At 44.0% G+C, this 24545-nt stretch overlaps 1 protein-coding gene across 5 annotated transcripts in view; it reads left to right on the forward strand.

Moving 5' to 3' along the window:
* The first annotated feature begins 8142 nt into the window (after positions 1-8142).
* Positions 8143-24545, forward strand: part of LOC129558298 (uncharacterized) — a 43041-nt gene continuing 26638 nt past the window's right edge. For 3 of the 5 annotated variants that reach the window (XM_088839036.1, XM_055429332.2, XM_088839037.1), the window contains exons 1-3: positions 8143-8379; positions 11764-11808; positions 23520-23554. Coding sequence is in view for 2 of the 5 variants with exons in the window: in XM_055429327.2 (XP_055285302.1) it covers positions 8347-8379 (33 nt within the window). In the remaining 3 variants the exon portion in view is untranslated. The remainder of the gene's footprint in view (positions 8380-11763; positions 11809-23519; positions 23555-24545) is intronic. The other 2 variants (XM_055429328.2, XM_055429327.2) reach the window with 2 other exon arrangements.

A 24545-nucleotide genomic window follows, 5' to 3' on the forward strand; every position in this document is an offset into this window, starting at 1 on the left:
CAGTTCTTCCTGGAAAGAATCTCAGAGTGGTGGGGAAAAATGTTGAACACTTGAAGTTCAGGAGAGTTTAATATTCTCCTAGTCGCTAAGGGTCAGACACGACTGAGCGACTTCACTTTCACTTTTCACTTTCACACATTGGAGAAGGAAATGGCAACCCACTCCAGTGTTCTTGCCTGGAGAATCCCAGGGATGAGGGAGCCTGGTGGGCTTCCGTCTATGGGGTCACACAGAGTCGAACACGACTGAAGTGACTTAGCAGCAGTCGCTAAGGGTCGGACACAACTGAGCGATTTCACTTTCACTTTTCACTTTCACACATACGAGAAGGAAATGGCAACCCACTCCAGTGTTCTTGCCTGGAGAGTGCCAGGGATGGGGGTACCTGGTGGGCTTCCGTCTATGGGGTCACACAGAGTCGGACACGACTGAAGTGACTTGGCAGCGGCAGCAGCATACAAAGGCATTTGTGTTATTTTCTTTCTTCTTATCTACCTATCTATAAATAAGTATAAAAGCTTTATATATATTTATAAAACTTCATAAAAACTCACAGCTATTACTTTTGTCTCCTACTCTTACACAACAGATGCTGGAAGTCTAAGCATATGGAAATGAAACCTCGAATGTTAAAACAGGCCAATGAATCACTGATGCACAAGACTTCCAACCACTCCTGCAATAAAAAGACACAAAAGTTCTCATTTCTCCTTTTATAATAAATTAGGATATTACCCAAAGTAATACCCTCTCTCTACAGCTCACCTCAATTATTCCTTGTATGATTGCCTCTAAACATCCCCTATTTTTTTTTTTTTTATGTTTCCACTGAGAAATCACAACAAACTTGAGTAGTCATCACTCTGCTGCTGCTGCTGCTGCTGCTGCTAAGTCGTTTCAGTCGTGTCCGACTCTGTGCAACCCCACAGATGGCAGCCCACCAGGCTCCCCTGTCCCTGGGATTCTCCAAGCAAGAATACTGGAGTGGGTTGCCATTTCCTTCTCCAAGTCGTCACTCTACTTGTAGAATAAACTCAGGATGGGTTTGAACAGTACAGATGAATGTATTTCCCTAAATAGGAGGAAATCCATGCTTTAATAAGGTAAACATTGTTAATTGGTGTGTTAAGCAGCAAAATGAAAGCACCAAATATTGTAACAATTTTAAAAGTTAAAGGTAAATTAAAATCCCCTCAAATGAGGTGCTTAAAAATAAACCACCACAAACAACATGGCCCAAACCACTAGGAAGTTCCAAGAGCCAATGTCCAACAATGTCAAACTCATGAGCACACATTCTATATACAAAATGTTTAACAATTGCAAAAATGAAGAGGAACCATGTCTGTATCTTTCTCTTTACAGGGAATCTTTACTGTTAATTACAAGAATGCAGAATTTCTATATTGATGCAGCCTATTTACTGACACAGCTTCCCAGGTGGCTCAGTGGTAAAGAATCTGCCTGCCAATTAGGAGATGCAGATTCAATCCCTGGGTCAGGAAGTTCTCCAGGAAAAGGAGATGCAATCCACTCCAGTATTCTTGCCTGACAAATCCATTGGACAGAGGAGCCTGGTGGCCTACAGTCCATGGGACTGCAAGAGTTGGACACAACTTGGTACTAAACATTTACTTACACAGCCAAGGAGTTCCTGAAAAAGTATTAAAGATGTATTACATTGTAGAAATTCGTGATCAATAATGACATCACCATTCACTGTCGCACCTACCCTCAGTGAAAAGATATATATACACCCCAGTTTCCCTATTATCTCATTATTATTTTCAGTTCAGTTCAGTCACTCAGTCGTGTCCAACTATTTGCGACCACATGAATCACAGCACGCCAGGCCTCCCTGTCCATCACCAACTCCCGGAGTTCACTCAAACTCATGTCCATAGAGTCGGTGATGCCATCCAGCCATCTCATTCTCTGTCGTCGCCTTCTCCAGCCCCCAATCCTTCGCAGCATCAGAATCTTTTCCAGTGAGTCAACTCTTCACATGAGGTGGCCAAAGTACTGGAGCTTCAGCTTTAGCATCAGTCCTTCCAGTGAACACCCAGGACTGATCTCCTTCAGAATAGACTGGTTGAATTTCCTTGCAGTCCAAGGGACTCTCAAGAGTCTTCTCCAGCACCACAGTTCAAAAGCATCAATTCTTCGGCGATCAGCTTTCTTCACAGTCCAACTCTCACATCCATACATAACCACTGGAAAAACCATAGCCTTGACTAGACAGACTTTGGTTGGCAAAGTAATGTCTCTGCTTTTTAATATACTATCTAGGTTGGTCATAACTTTCCTTCCAAGGAGTAAGCGTCTTTTAATTTCATGGCTGCAATCAGCATCCGCAGTGATTTTGGAGCCCCAAAAAATAAAGTCTGAAACTGTTTCCACTGTTTTTCCATTTGTTTCCCATGAAGTGATGGGACCAGATGCCATGATCTTAGTTTTCTGAATGTTGAGCTTCAAGCTAACCTTTTCACTCTCCTCTTTCACTTTCATCAAGAGGCTTTTGAGTTCCTCTTCACTTTCTGCCATAAGGGTGGTGTCATCTGCATATTTGAGGTTATTGATATTTCTCCCAGCTGGAATCTTGATTCCAGCTTGTGCTTCTTCCAGCCCAGCCTTCCTCATGATGTACTCTGCATATAACTTAAATAAGCAAGGTGACAGTATAAAACCTTGACGTACTCCTTTTCCTATTTGGAACCAGTCTGTTGTTCCATGTACAGTTCTGACTGTTGCTTCCTGACCTGCATACAGGTTTCTCAAGAGGCAAGTCAGGTGGTCTGGTATTCCCATCTCTTTCAGAATTTTCCACAGTTTGCTATGATCCACACAGTCAAAGGCTTTGGCATAGTCAAGCAGAAATAGATGTTTTTCTGGAACTCTCTTGCTTTCTCCATCATCCAGAAGATGTTGGCAATTTGATCTCTGGTGCCTCTCCCTTTTCTAAAACCTGCTTGAACATCTGGGAGTTCATGGTTCACATATTGCTGAAGCCTGGCTTGGAGAATTTTGAGAATGACTTTACTAGCGTGTGAGATAAGTGCAATTGTGCAGTAGTTTGAGCATTCTTTGGCATTGCCTTTCTTTGGGATTGGAATGAAGACTTACCTTTTCCAGTCCTGTGGCCACTGCTGAGTTTTCCAGATTTGCTGGCATATTGAGTGCAGCACTTTCACAGCATCGTCTTTCAAGATTTGAAATAGCTCAACTGGAATTTCATCACCTCCACTAGCTTTCTTCATAGTGATGCTTTCTAAGGCCCACTTGACTTCACATTCCAAGATGTCTGGCTCTAGGTCAGTGATCACATTATCGTTATTATCTTGGTCATGAAGCTCTTTTTTGTACAGTTCTTCTGTGTATTCTTGCCACCTCTTCTTAATGTCTTCTGCTTCTGTTAGGTCCATACCGTTTCTGTCCTTTATCGAGCCCATCTTTGCATGAAATGTTCCCTTGGAATCTCTAATTTTCTTAAAGAGATCTCTTGTTTTTCCTATTCTGTTGTTTTCCTCTATTTCTTTGCACTGATCGCTGAGGAAGGCTTTCTTATCTCTCCTTGCTGTTCTTTGGAACTCTGCATTCAGATGCTTATATCTTTCCTTTTTCTCCTTTGCTTTTCATTCCATCAAAGCCTTCATTTCCATCTATAAGCCAAAGCTTTACCATTTCCTAACCATGTGTCTTTTCCCACAAAAATATCATCAGGGCTGCAAGAACTTTTTTTTCTCTCATGCTGCCGTATCCAAGTCCTACAGTGCCTTGATTATTTGTGCTAATGGGGTACCTTGGCTCTAAAGTGCACAGCAATGTGTGTGTGTGTGTGCTTAGTCGCTCAGTCATGGCTCCTTTGGCCATGGGGATTCTCCAGGCAAGAATACTGGAGTGTGTTGCATGCCCTCCTCCAGGGAATCTTCCCAACCCAGGGATCGAACCCAGGTCTCCCACATTGCAGGTGGATTCTTTACCATCAGAGTCACCAGAGAAGCTGAGGGATTTTGAAACATTGCCATCAAGAGTATGGTCTCTTGACTGGAACAGTGTCTTGTCTTTCTGTCTTGCTAGGTCTGTGTTCTCTCATAACTTATTGAAGCTTTGCCAAAATAAATGAAGCAAAAGAGAAATGAAGGGAAAAACAAGTAACAGTAATTGGAGTATCTCACTTCAATATTATATACACAAGTGGCAAGATATTGACATGAAAATAAAAGACGTGTGAAACACTATAAGTACACCTCATGTGACTACAGAACACTGCCCCATGTGTCAAAGAAATCCACAGAGACGTGCTAAAAGATCTCAAATCAATAATCTTACCTTGTACCTTATCATACTTGAAAGGATGGGCAACCAACACCACCACTCCCAAGGACATGAAGGAAATAAAAAAGAGCAGAAAACAGAGAATAGAAACAGCATACAGAAAATCAATAAAATCAAAAGTGGGTTGTTTAAAAAAAATCAATAAAATTGACAAACCTTTAGCTAGACTGACAGACAGTGAGAAGACTCGAATTCCTAAAATCAGACACAGAGACTATTTCACCAACCTTACAGCAATAAAAAGGATTATAAAGAAATTTAGGGGAATTCCAGTGGTTAGGACTCTGTACTTCCACTGCAGGGGTCAGGGGCTTTGATCCCTGGTCAGGGAACAAGGATCTCAGATGCCTTGCATTGTGGCTAAAAATACAAAAACATTATAAAGGGATTCAATGAACAAAAGTATCACAACAAATTAGATAACTTAGATGAAATGGACAAATCTCTAAAAAATAATACATTCTACAGAAAATAAAAAGGATTTTCTGATTGTAAGTGTAACAAGTGACGTGGTTGAATTACTAACAAAAAAACTACTCAAAAGGAAAACCCAGACCTAAATGGCTTCAGCATAGAATTCCCCAAAACTTTCAAAGTTTTAATGATTTTTCAGAAACACTCCCCCCAAGTAGAATCAACACAACACTTCAGACTCATTCAATAGGACCAGTATTACTCTGATTCTAAAACCAAAGATATTGCCAAAAAAATCAAGAAACCAATTTTCCATGTGAAAATGGATACCATCCAAAAATCAACAATACTGAAAAATACAGTCCAGCATCTTTAACCACAACACAATTAAGTTTGATTTACTTCAGGGATGCTGCTGCCCACCAGGCTCCTCTGTCCACGAAATTCTTTAGGCAAGAATACTGGAGTGGGTTGCCATGTCCTCCTCCAGGGGGCTTTCCCAACCCAGGGATCAAACCTGCGTCTCCTGTGTCTCCTGCATTGGCAGGCAGATTCTCTACCACTGAGCCACCTAAGAAGCCCTTCAGGGATGGTACGGTAGGTTAATAGCTCAAATTCAACTTATGCAATAAAATGTATTAATACAGTAGAAAGCAAAAATGGCATGATCATCTCAATAGACTTATAGAAAGTATAATTCACCCTCAAACAACATGGGTTTGAACTGCACATGTCCGCTTGTATGCAGATTTTTTCCAAAGAATATACTGGAAAGAACTTTAGAGATTTACAACAATTTGAAAAAAACTTGCAGATAAACCTTGTAGCCCAGAAATACTGAAAAAATTAAGGAAAAGCTAGCTATGTTGTGAATGTACTAAATGTAGATACTAGTCTATTTGGTCATTTGCTACCATGAAATATATCTATTATAAAAAGTTAAAACTTATCAAATCTCATATACACATGGACCATACATGGCACCATTCACAGTTGAGAGAAGTGTAAATATGTAGTATCAAATCATAATTGCATAAAATTAACTATAGTATGTACTCTAGTATTGTAATAAATTTTTTTTGGCTGTGCTGGGTCTTTGTTGGTGCCTGCCAACTTTCTCTAGCTGTGGTGAGCTGAGGCTAGTCTCTAGTTGCAGTGCACAGGTTTCTCTTTGTGGTAGCTTTTCTTGTTGCAGAACACAGGCACTAGAGCACAGGCTTCAGTAGTTGTGGGACCAAGGATCGAATACATGACTCCTGCATTGGCAGGCAGACACTTAACCACTGGACCACCAGGGAAGTCTTACTGTAATAACTTTGTAGCCACTTCCTGTTGTTCTTATGGTGAGCTCAAGACGTGCAAGTATCCATAAAATATTGTGTGATGCTAATCATCACTTGAGTAGTTTATGTCTCTCCAGTAAATTTCGTATGGCAGTATAAAGTGTTCTCTGGTGGTTCTTGAGTCTTTTTAATTGTGCTCAGTGCAATACTGTAAACCTTGCTTAACACCACAGGATCCATAGGAAGTGCCACTAGTGATGCTGGAAGTGCTCCCAAGAAGCAGAGAAAAGTCATTTTTGTCAAATCCAAGCTTATACTGCTCGCTGCATGACAGGCCAAGAAATCAAGAGACAAGTTGTTGGAGCAAGGAATAGCAACTTTATTCAGGAAAGCCAGATGACTGAGAAGATGGAGGATTAGTGTCCCAAAGAACAATCTTCTCTCACTTAGAATTCAACCTGCTTTTATACTAAAAGGGTCGAAGTCAAACATTTCCTGGTTCTGATCAGACTCTGAAGGTGATGTGTTAATTTTTTCCTTCCTGCAGCCATTCACAGGTGACCCTGATTGGGATGTTTTCTGTAAGCTAAATAGATATTTTAGCTTAACGCTCATTATACAACTCAGGGTTCCAGAGATGAGCCACTATGTATAATTTAAGCTTTATAGGCAACATCCCTTTAGTGGTTAACTTGTCCTGATCAGGATGTTTTCTGTAGCTGCTGCTGCTGCTAACTCATTTCAGTCGTGCCCAACTCTGTGCGACCCCATAGACGGCAGCCCACCAGGCTCTTCCATCCCTGGGATTCTCCAGGCAAGAATACTGGAGTGGGTTGCCATTTCCTTCTCCAATGCATGAAAGTGAAAAGTGAAAGTGAAGTCGCTCAGTCGTGTCCGACTCTTTGTGACCCCATGGACTGAAGTCCACCAGGCTCCTCCGTCCATGGGGTTTTCCAGGCAAGAGTACTGGAGTGGGGTGCCATTGCCTTCTCCGTTTCTGTAGCTAAACAAAGGTACTTTAGTTTAATGCTCCTTACAGGTGAAGGCAGGGTTCCCAAAGATGGGCCCTTATGTATGTATTTGTAGGCAACATCCCTTCAATGGTTATTGTTATCCAGTCCCTCAGTGGTGTCTGATTCTTTGTGAGCCCATGCAGGACGTCTGGCTTCCCTGTCCTTCACTCTGTCCCAGAGTTTGCTCAGACTCACATCCTTTGAGTCGGTGATGCCATCCAACCATCTCATCCTTTGTCACCCTCTTATCCTTTTGTTCTCAATCTTTCCCAGCATCAGGGTCTTGCAGGAAATCTATGTGTATTTTACCTCATAAAACTATTCAAATAAATTCATTAGAAATTTTGAACCAGTATGTTAATAATATCAAAAGTTTTCAAGTGTATGGTACATTTCCAAAACTTTTTATTGTTTCTTGTTATATTGGTGACAATAGTAACTGAGTTGCCTTTGGGATGTCATAGCGTTTACTTTTCGAAATCTCTAGGCACATACTACGAAACTAAAATTTCCTTCTCACGTAACATGTATACTTGAGAGTATTATTGAACACATCGCACAACTTCTGGTTGATGGGAGAAGAGTCCATTTTCCCAGGCCAGGGCTGCAGGGTTCAAACTTCCCACCAGACAAGTGCTTGGGAGGCCATGGGATTCTTTAGCTAAAATACCACATGTATGGAGCGGGGAAAAGGGATGGGTGTACACCTCGACGCTGTCAATAAAGATAAAAATGGAGCCAGAAGGTTTATTACACACGGTGAGGATATTTTTCAGTGTGTTTGAAATCGCGTGTCATAGTATCATCAGTGGCTTCGCAGTCTGTGCGAACTATTTTCCTGATGGAGGACCTCAGACCCTCTTTTTCCAGTTGGCCTGCTCTTGCTTTGAACAAGAACGTTGGTTCTTCTGGAATCTGATTCTGGAATTCCTTGTGCACACCGGTGTCCCCACGTCCTGAAGTATCTGAGGAAGTTGCCACTGTCCCTCTAGGACAAGTAACAAGAGTGGTTTAAAAACAAAAATCCCTGGAGGCGGGTAGGTTTCCACCCACCTGCGGAAGCTGATTCTGCTCAGCCACGTGGCATCTGGACCAATTATTACTCGGGAAAAGGGGGCGTTGCCTTCGAACTGTCCAATCAGGAGCGAAGCAGGGGAAGGTAGGTGGGGCCACGTCCTGCAGACCGAGTGGTCGCTCCTGGCACGCTCTGCGTGGAGTCTCACCAGCGTTGAAGCAGCTCAGGTTAATTCGCTGCAACTTCATTACCGCTGTGAGCTGCAGAGGCCGCGTGAGTCTAAGGAATGACGCCGGAGAACCCCAGAAGGCGTGAAGTGGTGAGTGTGCTGGGCGAGGTGTCTCGGTACCGGGAGGCGGGACAGGGATGATGAGAGACAGTCGGCCTCGGCGGGACCGCCTCCCGTGCGGTCCACTCCGGGGTTTGTTGCCTCGAGTCCACCTGGGGGCGCCTCTCAACCTCCTTCCGCTCCGGCTCCCAGCGTGGGGGTGGGGCCGGCAGCCGGGACTTAGGGCTTCCCGTCCGGCCCCTGCAGGCGGTAACTTTAAGCCCGGAGCCTCTCTGGGCAGCTTTACCCGCACAGCCCCACGTCTCCTCCAGAATGTGTGGTGACCCCGGGGAGGGTCATCAGGGAACCATCGTGATTTGTTCTCCGTGGCTTGTGCGGGGGAGGAGTTTCGGTCTATGGGATTCTCCAGTCCCTTCTTTCTACCCAAGGGGGGCCCGTTTTCTCCTGAGTTTTCCAAGTTTGGAGAGCAGAGTTTCAAATCCTGAACTCTGTCTCCCCAGATTAACTCTTCCTACGACTGGCAGTAAATCCCTAAATTTCCAAGATCCCTCTCACATTCCTAAAGCCAACTCTCTATCTTCAGTTCACAGCATCTTTATCAACTATTTGTCCTTCGTGGTGTATTTCAAACAGACGTCATATTTTAATTGTCTATTCTTTCTCTGCAGAGTTGCGGGTGGCTCTCTTTTGAACAGTTATATTTGCTGTGTATATTTAACATTAGAGGAAAGCTGAGGATAACCACCTGGAACCACGTTGTATGAAATCCTTGTGCTTCTACTCCCAGGATCTGTCCTGGGTGCAGACGTCCTATGGGAAGTCTTTTCGGGGGATTTTCCCCTTTGGAAATGTTCCTGGATATTCTTACCTGTCAGCATTACCCCTCCCCTCCTCTGGTCTGTCACCCTGGAAAGATTTATTCATTTATGTGAGCCTCAATTATTCAAAAGTTAAAATTTATGTAACCAGTGGAGATGGAAAGATAGTATAAAATATTTCCAGAGAGCCAAGGAATAGGTGAACTTCAGAAAAAAGAAAATGTTTTTCTGTTACATTGGCTGTATTAAAAATTCTTGTTTCTCTTTTTCTTCCTCCCTGGAACAGGTGTAGTAATTTTCTGAAGTCTGTTTTTGTTTGGGGTTTTTTTTCTATCAGTTTTGGGGTTTTTTTGAGGGGGTTCAAATGCAATTCCGGGACTTAGGCTTGAGGTGTTCAAGTACAATTTTTTATTGAAATGAGTTGAGGGATGAATTGGGAGATTGGGGTTGACATCTTTACACTACTATCTATAAAATAACTGATCAGAGTCTACTGTATGCCATAGGGAACTCCCCTCAGTACTCTGTGGTACCCTAAATGGGAAGAAAATCTAAAAAAGAGAGGATATGTGTATTTGTATAACTGATTCACCTTGCTGTACAGTAGAAACTAACCCAATATTGCAAAGCAATTATACGCCAATAAAAATTAATAAAAATAAGGTAAAGTAAAATGTTCTAGATAAATAAGATTATTGAAATATAGTTGATTGACAGTGTGTTTCAGGTATACAGTAAAGTGATTCAGTCATATATATACATGCACATATGTATATACGCATGTATGCATATAATTTTTTAGATCCTTTTCCATTATGGGTTATCAAAATTGAGTATAGTTCCCTAAGTTGTACAGTAGGCCCTTGTTGATTATCTGTTTTATATATAGAAGTGTGTATATTTTAATCCCAAACTCCTAATTTATCCTTTCCCCAATTACTTGTTTATAAAACAATTTCTTGCCATGGAAATAATAATTCACATTTTCCGAGAGTAGTAGATACTTATGGGTTTCTTGTTAACCTACTGCTGCTGTATCACTTCAGTCGTGTCCGACTCTGTGTGACCCCATAGACAGAAGCCCACCAGGGTCCCCCGTCCCTGGGATTCTCCAGGCAAGAACACTGGAGTGGGCTGCCATTTCCTTCTCCAATGTGTGAAAGTGAAAAGTGAAAGTGAAGTCGCTCAGTCGTGTCCGACCCTTAGTGACCCCAGGGACTGCAGCCCACCAGGCTCCTCCATCCATGGGATTTTCTAGGCAAGAATACTGGAGTGGCTTGCCATTGCCTTCTATTTTCTTCCCTCCTTTCTACATAAACACCAGGTTTGTGTATTTGCTGGAATCACAGCTCACACCCACAATGGAAGGAGCCCTTAAGCTGAGACAGAGCCCTGGAAAGCTGGGGATACAAGTGCACATGGTGCAAGGGGTTTGTGGGGAGAGAGGATGTGGTGACTCCCTTTTGAAGTTGTTCACATGGTCCCCCCAGACATGTTTCAAGTCATGGGTTGGAGTTTTGCATTCACAGTGTAGCTGTGCTCAAAGTATAATTTGTCTACATTGAGAAAGTTTGTGACAGTCAGGAGTTCTGAGTCCTGGGTTGGGTTCCTTCATTCTTGCTCAGTAACTCAGTCATGTCTGACTCTTTGCAACCCCATGGACTGTAGCCCGCCAGGCTCCTCTGTCCATGGGATTCTCTTGGCAAGAATACTGGAGTGGGGTGCCATTTTGTCCTCCACGCAATCTTCCCAACCCAGGGAACGAACCCGGGTCTCCTACATCTCCTGCATCAGCAGGCAGATTCTTTACCACTGAGCCACCTGGGAATCCCCACGTCCTGGGTTAGGGGTCACAACTTTGGGAGTTCATTTGAGTCACAACCTTAAATTGAATTCTGCTGAGTTTTCTCACTGGGGTAACAGATGCCTGAGAGAGGGAGTGGTCCCTTTATTCCCTAAGGAGAGTAGAGCATCTGGCACTCCCAGGGTTCATTCCTGTGGCTGCTCCAGTGCCCTACCCTCCTTCACCAGGGGCTGACCTGGTCGAGCAGTTCTGTCTTAATCAGGAGAACCTGTGTGCATGCGTGCTTGCTCAGTCGTTTCAATTGTGTCTGACTCAGCAACTCTGTGGAATGTAGCCCGCCACGCTCCTCTGTCTGTGCTCTAGGCAAGAATACTGGAGTGGATTGCCACGCCCTCCTTCAAGGGATCTTCCAGACCTAGGGATTGAACCTGAGTCTCTAATGTCGTCTGCATTGGCAGGCAGGTTCTTTACCACCACTGCCACCTGGGAAGCCCCCCAGGAGAGCCTGGCATGTATTAAATTTTCTGAGTGTGGCTCCGTCTGTCCTGTAGGGCTCAGGCTGCTTATCTGTGCTGATTCCAGCGTTTGTGGTTTTTTTCCCTTGGATTCCTCTCTCCATTAAACAGTGCAGTCATTTGGCTCTAACTTCCTTTAACACTTTGTAATTAATTCCCTGTGTGGGAAATAACATTTTTAGTTTCTTGGGCTTTAAAAAAACAGAGTTGATTGAGAGAGATGATGTCAGTAAGGCAAGACAGTAGTGGAACTAAATAGAATCTTTGTTCCTTTTAGGGAAGAGAAGCTCAAGATGTGAGATGAATGTGCTTACATTTTCAGGTATGCATTTTCTTTTACATCAGTGTGCCCGTCTTTAGAGTATATTGCAGGATTCCCTGATGGCTCAGTCAATAGAGTCTCCCTCCAATGCAGGAGACCTGGGTTCAATCCCTGGGTTGGGAAGATCCCCTGGAGAAGGAAATGGCAACCCACTCCAGTATTCTTGGCTGGAGAACTCCATGGACAGAGGAGCCTGGCAGGCTACAGTCCATGGGGTCACAAAGAGTTAGACTCGACTGAGTGACTAATACTTCAGTTCAGTTCAGTCGCTCAGTCGTGTCCGACTCTCCGCGACCCCATGAATCACAGCAGGCCAGGCCTCCCTGTCCATCACCAACTCCCGGAGTTCACTCAAACTCATGTCCACAGAGTCTGTGATGCCATCCAGCCATCTCATTCTCTGTCGTCCCCTTCTCCTCCCACCCCCAACCTTTCCTAGCATCAGAGTCTTTTTTCCAGTGAGTCAGCTCATCGCATGAGGTGGCCAAAGTATTGCAGTTTCAGCTTTAGCACTTATACTTAGAGTATATTAAAATTTAAAAAGCTATAGCGGGGGATTTCCTGGTGGACCAGTGGTTAGGAGCTTTCACTGCCCAGGCGGGAGTTCAGTCCCTGCTTGGGGAACTAAGATCCTACGAGCCATGCAGTGTAGCCTGAGGAAAAAAAAGCGAAAGCAATGGAATTTCTCTCTTCACTGATGTGAGGACAGTTAATCAAAGCTTACGTCAGGGAGAGAGATTAAAGAAGGAGAGGACATTTTTATACCTAGGGTTGATTCATGTTGATGTATGGCAGAAACCAATACAATATACTAAAGCTGTTATCTTTCACTTAAAAATAAATTTTAAATAAAAGCTTACATCAATCTTTGAAAATTCTACTGTGTTTAAAGAACTAAACCCAAACCCTTGTTGTATTATAAAGTTGTATTTATTCCTGAAAATACTTCTTCCCCCTCCTCGATGAGAGATACAGAGAAAGTGCAAACTGGAATGCACCTTAACCTTTTAGTTAGCAAGGATGTGGAAATTTTCATTCTGTATGGTTTATACTTTTGTAGCCATTAGCGTTTAAAGGAATGGCTGTGGTTTCCTATGTATTGTTATTGTTTAGTCCCTAAGTTGTGTCTGACTTTTTCTGACCCCTTGCACTGTAGCACACCAGGCTTCCTTGTCCTTCACCATCTCCCGGAGTTTGCTCACATCTACTGAGTCAGTGAGGCTATCTCAACATCTCATCCTCCTCTTCTACTTTTGCCCTCAATCTTTCCCAGCATCAGGGTCTTTTCCAGTGAGTCAGCTCTTTGCATCAGCTGGCCAAAGTATTAGAGCTTCAGCTTCAGCAACACTCCTTCCAATGAATATTCAGGGTTGATTTCCTTTAGGATTGACTGGTTTGATACAAAGTTAAAATTAAAGACAGGTTCAGTTCAGTTCAGTCGCTCAGTAGTGTCCGACTCTCTGCGACCCCATGATGAAGTAGTAAAACATAGTGTATATATTTTTTTCTGCTTATTTTCAATAAACCTGTGAGATACAAAGCCTAACTTAAGCAAAGTCACTGCCCACCTGTCCTGGCCCCCTCCAGCTCTGTTACTCCAGCCACTGCAGATACACAGTTCTGATCATTTCTTGAGCTTCCTGTTAGTGTTTCTTTACATAAGAACAAGCTATTGTGAAAAAAAAAATAAAAAAAAAAAAAAGAACAAGCTATTGTGAATGCATATTTTTCTTACCCACATTTGTCCTTGTAATGAGTGGTCAGACTCCATCATATTTTTAAAAATTTATTGAAATATAGTTGATTTACAATGTTGTTAATTTCTGCTGTACAGCTAAGTGACTCAGTTATATATACATAGAATATATATATATATTCTTTTTCACTATGGTTTATCCCAGGATATGGAATATATTTCCCTGTGTTAATATAGTAGAACTTTATTGTTTAGCCATTCTATATATCAAGGACCTGAAGATCTGAGGTGAAGCTGATGTAGTGATAATAGAAAAGTGTACAATAAATGCAGTGGGCTTGAGTCATCCCAAAACCATCCCCTCAGCACCTCCCGAGTGCATGGAAAAATTGTCTCCCACAGAATCAGTCTCTGGTGCCAAAAAGGTTGGGGACCACGGCTATGTATAATAGTTTGCATCTGCTAATCCCAGACTCCCAATCCCTCTCTTCCCCACAGCCCCTCCCTCTTGGCAAACACAGGTCTGTTCTCTGTGTCTCTGCAGACTCCACATTTCTTTGAGGTTTGCTGACAGCTTACGCCTTACCCATCTCTCTTCCTGCTGTGTCTACCCCTGGACAAGCTGATGACAAAGTCTGTAGTCCTCTGGCATTAGCTTCATGCTCCAGCCATACAAGCCCCTGTCTGTGTGCAGAACCCTTATCCTGGCCCCACCCCCAAGATTCTTTTCTTGTCCAAAGAATAGTCTGACCCTGAACCTTACCCTGGGCCTATCTGTATAGTTCCTTGCGAAATCCAGTTTTAGCTAATAAGTAGTTCCTTAGCAAGTCCAGAAACCCCACTAATAAGCCAGTTAACCCAGAGCTCCGCAGTTCCTCATATCTGATCATTTTCTGTATCCAATTGGGTTCCTGTGCCCCACCACCGCCTCTCAGGTGATGTGTGCTCACCCTGACCTGACTTCAGTAAGAATCCTGTGAGGTCAGTGTATCCAGACCCACTAATCCCTGTTTTTCCTTCAAGTAAGTTTCTGTCCACTGACCCCAAACCTTGCTCTCTTGCCATGATTTCCCACTTGGACATGCTGTGTTCAGAGCTGAGCACAGTCTCATTTCTCACCTGCTGTGAAATCTCAGCCCAGCAGTCTCCATACCTGTCCCAATGGTTCTGGATGAAATGCACTTTATCCTGTTTCTGTCAATGAGTGGTTTTTTTCTCTAACACCCCCTAGCCATGTTCAAAACCCAGGCCAGGGCCCCTTTCCTTGCTTGCTGAAGCCATTTCAGTGCTGCTTGAAAGGCCAGTCCTATCTACCCCCTAAGACCTCAATTATGTGGGTTATTGGCTTTTTAAATATTTATTTATTTTCAGCTACACTGGGTCTTCATAGCTGCATGCAGGCTTTCTCTAGGTGCAGCGAGTGGGGGCTACTATCTAGTTGCTGTGTGCAGGCTTCTCATTGTGGTGGCTTCTCTAGTTGCAGAGCACAGGCTCTAGGGGTCGTGGGCTCAGTAGTTGTGGTCCTGTGCATATGGAATCTTCCCAAATCAGGGATTGAACCCATGTCCCCTGCATTGGCAGGCGGATTCCTAACCACTGGACCGTCAGGGGAATCCGGCTTTCTTTATATGTGTTGTGTTTTTTTGGCCTCGCCGTATGGCATGCAAGATCTTAGTTCCCTGACCACGGATCTAACCTGTGCCCCCTGCATTGGGAGCACAGAGTCTTAACCACTGAACCACCAGGGAAGTCCCAGTCATAGACCTTTTCCTACCTTGAGTATGTGTGTTTGCTTGATACACCAGCATCAGTCTCAACGTGGGAACCAGACCGCTGGAGGTGACAATGACAGTTGGCACCATGAGCAGCATGGCCAGGCACGATCCACCCCTGGAGGTCTGCCTTCTCTTGCTCTGACTTGCTCACCTGCTCTGCTTTTTGATGGCAGCTGGTGCTGTGGGCTGCTCAGTGCTGGTGAGCTTGTGCTGGCAGCCATGCTGACCTGTTTTCCATTGTTGACCCTACCAGGCCTCAATTTTAGGTTCAGCAGATGAGAGTGGCAGTTTCAATTCCTTGGCTTTGGGGAGCAGTAGTATGGCATTGGGCTTCCCTGGTGGCTGCCAGAACTCACCTACCAATGCAGGAGACTTGGGTTTGATCCCTGAGTTGGGAAGCTCCCCTGAAGAAGGAAATGGCAACCAAGTCCAGTATCCTTGCCTGGGAAATCCGGTGGAAATGGCGATTGCAAAAGAGTCGGACACAACTTAGCAACTAAACAACAACGAAGAATGGAATCGGGCTCTCATCGAATTAGTCCTGGGTCGGTATCTTTGCCGGGATCTATCCGTGTGTTAGAGTGAAGCTGTGACAGAGACGGGGCTGGCTGGCCCTGATATACCCCAGTGAGAGGCGGGAGAGAGGGACTTTGCACTGTACAGGAGGTGCTTTCAAGGAGTGTTGCTCCTGAAAGAACAGTCATTTGAAAAGAGAGAGGGAATTCCCAAGTGGTCCAGTGGTTAAGACTCCCAGCTTCCACGGCAGCAGGTGCAGGATCAGTTCCTGGTTGGGGAACTAAGATCCCACATACTGTACCATGCTAAGTTGCTTCAGTCATGTCTGACTCTTTGGGACACTGTGGACTGTAGCCCACCAGGCTCCCCTGTCCATGGGATTCTCCAGGCAAGAATACTGGAGTGGGTTGCCATGCCCTCCTCCAGGGGAATCTTCCCACACCCGGGATTGAACCCTGTCTCTTGCATCTCCTGCATTGGCAGGGGGTTTCTTTACCACTGGCACCAATGTGGCCAAAAATTTGAAAGAGAGAGAGAAGAGAAGGGGAAAGGCAGCAGACAGTAGTTGGCAGGCTAAAACCGTACTCCCCTAACACAGAGGGTTCACTAGCACCCTTAAGTTACTCTTAAGTTTCTCTGCCCCTGCCTCTGCTGCAGCAAAGCTCCTGACCCTCAGAGTTACATGGGTAACATGCTGTAGCACAGCCAAGGGCTTAGTTCAAACTGACTTTAAACCTGGGGGCCTTAACCCTACACAGCAACAGGTGTCATGAACGAGACCGCTATTCCTGCTAGCACATACGTGAGGCCCTCAGGAGGGAAAATCTTGTAAATACCACAGTGGAGAGGTCACTGTCCCCCCTGGAGTATGTTCAGTGACTGAAAAGACAACACAGGGATGGAAACAAGGCTCACAGAAACAAGCGACCACAGTTGGACCCAACTGGAAATCTAAAATACACTCAAAGACTTTAAACAACCCAAATGATAAAGGGGTACTTTTTGGTTTCTGGGCCCCTACAGCAGAGCTTCTGAATTAATTTGGTCATCTCCTGTGTTGCATTGATTCACAGACCTTCATGCAAATAATCAGTGCTGAGTTTCCAATTATATTAGAATACCAGTAAACTTAAGCAGGGCTTTCCTTGGTGGCTCATTGATAAAGAATCCGCATGCCAATGGAGGAGATGCGGGTTCAGTCCCTGTAGGGAAGATCCCCTGGAAAAGGAAATGGCAAGCCACTCCAGTATTCTTGCCTAGAAAATTCCATGGACAGAGCAGCATGGCAGGCTACAGTCCATGGGGTCGAAAAAGAGTCAGACACAACTGAGTGACTAAACAACAACAACAAACTTAAGCAAGGAACTCCCCATAATCTTAGAGGAATTACTGAATAGGCATATCTTACTTTAATGATTGTCAGCCAACTCTTCTCTTGCCTAAATTCCCCATGGTCATAGGATTGAATTTCCTGAAGTATTCTATAGTGAACAGGAAAGCTCTGGACCAGTGATTCACAAATTAAAATTAAATACTTTTTGCTAATTCCAAATTGACTTGACAAAATAGGACCCCATGGTCTACCCCCCTCGGTAAATTACATTATGTGCTCATGCTCAATTGCTCAGTTGTATCCGACTCTTTGTGACCCCATGGACTGTAGCCTGCCAGGCTCCTCTGTCCATGGGATTTTTCAGGCAAGAATACTGGAGTGGGTTGCCATTTCTTTTTCCAGGGGATCTTCCCAACCCAGGGATTGAACCTGAATCTCCTGCATCTCCTGCATTGCAGGGAGATTGTTTCTCTGCTGAGCCACTGAGGAAGCCTAAATTACATAACATGTGCCAGTGAAAATTAAACAGGGCCTTGAAGGATTGAAGACCATTACAAAAGAAATTATTTTTTTGGTTGCACCACATAGCACACAAGATGTTAGTTCCTCACCCAAGGATCAAACCCGTGCCCCCTGAAGTGGAAACACAGATTCTTAACCACTGGGCCACCGGGGATTCCCCACAAAAATTATTTAGCAAAGAGGTGATTACTCCCTGTACTTCTCCTTTTCACAGCTGAATTTGGCCTGTTCTTAAAACTGAAAAGGACTGAATGACACCTCACAGTGGATTATCAAATACTTGAGGTTGTGGTCACACCAAATGAACCTCTGTACTCAGTCCCCAACGTTGTGGAAATTACTGACTCCATCCAGTCAACAGCTGGCAGATACCCTGCTCTCACAGATTCAGATAAATTTGTTGTGTTTGATGCCTATTTCAACAGCGTCTTTGCTGCACTTGGCCCTCACCTCTGAAGGGATGTGATACACCTTGACCCAGTTAGCTTTGGGAACCTCAGCACCATTGCCAGTGCACATGGTCTCTGCAGGCAGGATGTGAGCTGCATCCACCTTGCTCTAGGAGCACAGGTATGATACGACATTGATGACATTCTTCTCTGAGGAAGTTAATTTGACATTCAGGACATCGCAGATACCGAAAAAAGTTGCTCATGAAAAGGCATGGGTCATTAGCCCATCCATAAGTAAGGCCCTGACCCCTTGGTTAAATTCCTGAAAACTATGTGGTAAATAAACAAGGAGCTTCTTCCTCCCTGACACTATGAAAAAATAACAATTGTCCCTCTCTGCACCCACAGCAACTTCTAGGTTGTTCTGATGTTTGAAGGCAACATATTCTTTTTTTTTTTTAACAGAGTTTATTTATTTATTTGGGGCTGTGCTGGGTCTTTGTTGCTGGGCAAGCTTTTCTCTAGTTGTGGCAAGCAGGGGCTACTCTCTCTTATAGTGCACGGGCTTCTCATTGTGGTGGCTTCTCTTGTTGCAGAGCACAGGCTCTAGAATGCAGGCTCAGTATTGAGGAGCATGGGCTTAGCTGCTCCGTGGCACATGGGATCTTCTAGGACCAGGTATCAAACCCATGTCCCCTGTATTGGCAGGCAGATTCTTCACCACTGAGCCTCCAGGGACGCCCCTGCTAATAAGACCCTCTTGAAATACAATAAAGCCAAACCTGAGCCTCTGGCTCAGCCTTCCTATAGGAGAAGACTCCCTCCCCTCCTCCAGTCCCTTTCTAGGTATCATAGTTTTGGAAGAGGTCACTTTTCACCATTTAGTTCAATGTTACTTGTAGGCTTGTTTTGTGTGACTTTTATCATGTTGAAGTGTATTCGTTCTGTACCTAATTTGTTGAGTTTTTATCATGAAAGGATGTTAAATTTTGTCTAATTCTGTTTCTGTATCTATTGAGGTGATCATATAATGTTTTCATCTTTTTAAAAAAATTGTAATACTTTTTCTTTTGGCTGTGCTAGGTCCTAGTTGTGGTTTGTGGGATCTTTAGTTACAGCATGTAGGCTCTTTAGCTTTGGCATGCAGGATCTAGTTCCCTGACCAGCAACTGAACCAGGGCCCTTGCGTGGGGAGCTCAGAGTTCTTAACTGCTGGACCACCAAGGAAGTTCCAATCATTATTTCTTTAAATAAGCTTTCTACTATTCTGCCTCTCTTCTCCTTATGGGATTTCCATGATGCGTATATTATGTCTTTTCTTGCAACCTCATGTACTGTAGCCTGCCAGGCTCCTCTGTCCATGGGATTCTCCAGCAAGAATACTGGAGTGGGTTGCCATTTCCTTCTCCAAGGGATCTTCCCGACCCAGGAATAGAACCCAGTCTCCTGAATTGCAGGCAGATTCTTTACCGACGCTACAAGGGAAGCCCATGTCTTTTGTTGATGTTCCCTGCAGCTGTGAAAGTGCTGCACTTAACATGCCAGCAAATTTGGAAAACTCAGCAGTGGCACAGGACTGGAAAAGGTCAATTTTCATTCCAATCCCAAAGAAAAGTAATGCCAAAGAATGCTCAAATCACCACACAATTGCACTTATCCCACATGCTGGTAAAGTAATGCTCAAAATTCTCTAAGCCAGGCTTCAGCAATATGTGAACCGTGAACTTCCAGATGTTCAAGCTGGTTTTAGAAAAGGCAGAGGAACCAGATCATCCACTGGATCATGGAAAAAGCAAGAGAGTTCCAGAAAAACATCTACTTCTGCTTCATTGACTATGCTAAAGCCTTTGACTGTGTGGACCACCATAAACTGGAAAATTCTTTAAGAGATGGGAATACCAGACCACCTTACCTTCCTCCTGAGAAACCTGTATGCAGGTCAAAAAACAACAGTTAGAACCAGACATGGAACAATGGACTGGTTCCAAATTGGGAAAGGAGTACGTCAAAAGTGTATTCAACTTATATACAGAGTACATCATGTGAAATGCTGGACTGGAAGAAGCACAAGCTGGAATCAAGATTGCTGGGAGAAATATCAATAACCTCAGAAATGCAGATGACACCACCCTTATGGCAGAAAGCAAAGAACTAAAGAGCCTCTTGATGAAAGTGAAAGAAGAGGGTGAAAAAATTGGCTTAAAACTCAGCACTCAAAAACCTGAGATCGTGCATTCAGTCCCAGCACTTCATGGCAAATAGATGGGGAAACAATGGAAACAGTGACAGACTTTATTTTGGAGGGCTCCAAAATCAATGCACAGAAGAACTGTGCAAAAAAGATCCAGATAATCATGATGGTGTGATCATTCACCTAGAGCCAGACATCCTGGAATGTGAACTCAAGTGGGCCTTAGAAAGCATCACTATGAACAAAGCTAGTGGAGGTGATAAAATTCCAGCTGAGCTATTTCAAATCCTGAAAGATGATGCTGTGAAAGTGCTGCACTCAATATGTCAGCAAATTTGGAAAACTCAGCAGTGGCCACAGGACTGGAAAAGGTCAGTCTTCATTCCAATCCCAAAGAAAGACAATGCCAAAGAATGTTCAAACTACCACACAATTGCACTCATCTCACACGCTAGTAAAGTCATGCTCAAAATTCTCCAAGCCAGACTTCAGCAATACGTGAACCGTGAACTTCCAAATGTTCAAGCACGGTTTAGAAAAGGCAGAGGCACCAGAGATCAAATTGCCAACATCCGCTGGATCATGGAAAAAGCAAGAGAGTTCCAGAAAAACATCTATTTCTGCTTTATTGACTATGCCAAAACCTTTGACTGTGTGGATCACAATAAATTGTGGAAATTCTGAAAGAGATGGGCATACCAGACCACCTGACCTGCCTCTTGAGAAACCTGTATGCAGATCAGGAAGCAACAGTTAAAACTGGACATGGAACAACGGACCTTCCAAATAGGGAAAGGAGTACATCAAGGCTGTATATTGTCACCCTGCTTATTTAACTTATATGCAGAGTACATCATGAGGAACACTGGGCTGGAAGAAGCACAAGCTGGAATCAAGATTGCTGGGAGAAATATCAATAACCTCAGATATGCAGATGACACCACCCTTATGGCACAAAGCGAAGAGGAACTAAAAAGCCTCTTGATGAAAGTGAAAGAGGAGAGTGAAAAAGTTGGCTTAAAGCTCAACATTCAGAAAACTAAGATCATGGCATCTGGTCCCATCACTTCATGGGAAATAGATGGGGAAACAGTGGAAACAGTGTCAGACTTTATTTTTTTGGGCTCCAAAATCACTGCAGATGCTGATTGCAGCCATGAAATGAAAAGACGCTTACTCCTTGGAAGGAAAGTTATGACCAACCTAGATAGCATATTAAAAAGCAGAGACATTACTTCACCAACGAAGGTCCGTCTAGTCAAGGCAATGGTTTTTCCTGTGGTCATGTATGGATGTGAGAGTTGGACTGTGAAGAAAGCTGAGCACCAAAGAATTGATGCTTTTGAACTGTGGTGTTGGAGAAGACTCTTGAGGGTCCCTTGGACTGCAAGGAGATCCAACCAGTCCATTCTAAAGGAGATCAGTCCTAGGTGTTCATTGGAAGGACTGATGCTAAAGCTGAAACTCCAATACTTTGGCCACCTCATGCGAAGAATTGACTCACTGGAAAAGACTCTGATGCTGGGAGGGATTGGGCGCAGGAGGAGAAGGGAACGACAGAGGATGAGATGGCTGGATGGCGTCACCGACTCGATGGACATGAGTTTGAGTGAACTCCGGGAATTGGTGATGGACAGGGAGGCCTCGCATGCTGCGATTCATGAGGTTGCAAAGTGTCGGACATGACTGAGCGACTGAACTGAACTGAAAATCAATGCAGATGGTAACTGTAGACGTGAAATTAAAAGACACTTGTTTCTTGGAAGAAAAGCTATGACCAACCTAGACAGCATATTAAAAAGCAGAGACATTACTTTACCGACAAAGGTCTGTATAGTCAAAGCTATGGTTTTTCCAGTAGTCATGGATGTGCGTTGGACCATAAAGAAAGCTGAGCACTGAAGAATTGATGCTTTTGAACTGTGGTGTTGGAGAAGACTCTTGAGAGCCCCTTGGACTGCAAGGAGATCCAACCAGTCCATCCTAAAGGAGATCAGTCCTGGGTGTTCATTGGAAGGACTGATGCTGAAGCAGAATCTCCAATACTTTGGCCACCTGATGTGAAGAGCTGACTCACTGGAAAAGACCCTGATGCTGGGAAGGATTGAGGGCAAGAGGAGAAGGGGACGACAGAGAATGAGATGGCTGGATGGCATCACCATCTCAATAGACATGAGTGTGAGCAAGCTCTGAGAGATGGTGAAAGAGAACCCTGGCATGCTGCAGTCCATGGAGTTGCAAAGAGTCGGACACAACTGAGCGACTGAACAAGTCTTGCAAAACATCTCTGGGAAGGTCCAGCCTTGGGAAGGGGTGTGTTAATCTTTTCTTTTCGTTGTAGCCATTCACAGGTGGGCAGATTGAGATTATATACCTGTTAACTAAACACAAGCCACTATAGTTTAACAGTCGGACTTCCTGGTAGCTCAGTTGATAGAGAATCCTCCTACAATGTGGGAGACCTGGGTTCAATCTCTGGGTCTGGAAGATCCCCTGGAGGAGGAAATAGCAATCAACTCCAGTATTCTTGCCTGGAGAATCCCATGGACAGATGATTCTGGTGGGCTACAGTCCATTGGGTCGCAAAGTATCAGCCACAACTGAGCAACTAATCCATGCATACAAAGGGGCAGGGTCCTTTGAAGCAGGCCATTATGTATGATTATAGTAACAGTAGCAAGGGAAATCAAGTCAAAGAAACCATTTCCATCATAGAGTCAGAGTTGGCTTTTCCCTGCAACGGTTGGGGATCAGAATTGTCCCTTTTCCCCAGTACATGCTGTCTCATTGACTTGTGTTCTCCCTCTAGACGTAAATCACACAACTTGGTCACACAGTTTGTGAGGTTCCTGAAGGGGAATCTAGGGATGATATATGGTCATCTGTTAACTTCTTATTCTATTTATTCATTTCTACTTTTTTAAAATTTTATTTTTAATTGGAGGATAATTGCTTTACAATGTTGTGTTGGTTTCTGCTGAGCAACATGAATCAGCTGTAAGTATATATACATCCCCTCCCTCTTGACCTGCTTCTTTGATTTATAGAAAGAACTGACAAACTAGTCAAGGTTTTGTGTGATTAAATATTGGAAAGGTGTGCTTGGGTGGGATATGAGTAGGGCATGGAGGTGCCTCATTTAAAAGTTAGTTCCATTATAGCTTTGTTGAAATGACAAGGAAAGGGACGTCCTGCTGAGGGCATTTTCCTATAAAGAGCTGTCTAAACTATCTCCTGAAGATGTGTTTTTTTAATCTTTTCTTGTTCCTTTGAATTTTTTTGGCAGATACTGGACAGGTTGTACTGTGAGACGGAACTGAGGTAAATAGGCCTTTAATGTCAGGTTTGATGTTTATTTGACTAAACTTAAGTTCTATTGACTATTTGTTGTCGCTGTCAGACGTAAAATATCCTCAGTTGTCCTTGCTTTTGTCTCCTCTATCTTCCTTGGGGGTACTGTGTTAGTCACTTAGTTGGTCTGACTCTTTGCAACCCCATGGACTGTAGCTCTCCATGCTCCTCTGTCCATGGGATTCTCCAGACTAGAATACCAGAGTGGGTTGCCATGCCCTCCTCCAGGGGATCTTCCCACCCAAGGGATCAAACCCAGGTATCCTGCCTTGCAGCCCTTTCAGTTCAGTTCAGTTCAGTCACTCAGTCGTGTCCGACTCTCCGCGACCCCATGAATCACAGCACGCCAGGCCTCCCTGTCCATCACCAACTCCTGGAGTTCACTCAAACTCATGTCCACAGAGTCGGTGAGACCATCCAGCCATCTCATTCTCCGTCGTCCCCTTCTCCTCCCGCCCCCAACCTTTCCCAGCATCAGAGTCTTTTCCAGTGAGTCAAATCGTCGCATGAGGTGGCCAAAGTATTGCAGTTTCAGCTTTAGCATCAGTCCCTCCAATGAACATCCAGGATTGATCTCCTTTAGAATGGACTGGTTGGATCTCCTTGCAGTATAAGGGACTCTCAAGAGTCTTCTCCGACACCACAGTTCAAAAGCATCGATTCTTCGGCGATCAGCCTTCTTCACAGTCCAACTCTCACATCCATACATGACCACAGGAAAAACCATTGCCTTGACTAGACGGACCTTGGTTGGCAAAGTAATGTCTCTGCTTTTTAATATACTATCAAGGTTGGTCATAACTTTCCTTCCAAGGAGCAAGCGTCTTTTAATTTCATGGCTGCAAAGACTTCTAAATAAGTTCTGGAACATACCATTGTTTCCAAGTTCCCTACTGTGATTAAACATATGTCTTCTGATGTAGCAGTTCATTGTGGCTAAGAGGAAAGTTTTATCATCCCA

This window comes from Moschus berezovskii, chromosome 8 (genome assembly GCF_049115385.1).
Source record: "Moschus berezovskii isolate FMDL1 chromosome 8, NW_MosBer_1.0, whole genome shotgun sequence".
In the NCBI taxonomy this organism is placed as follows: domain Eukaryota; kingdom Metazoa; phylum Chordata; class Mammalia; order Artiodactyla; family Moschidae; genus Moschus; species Moschus berezovskii.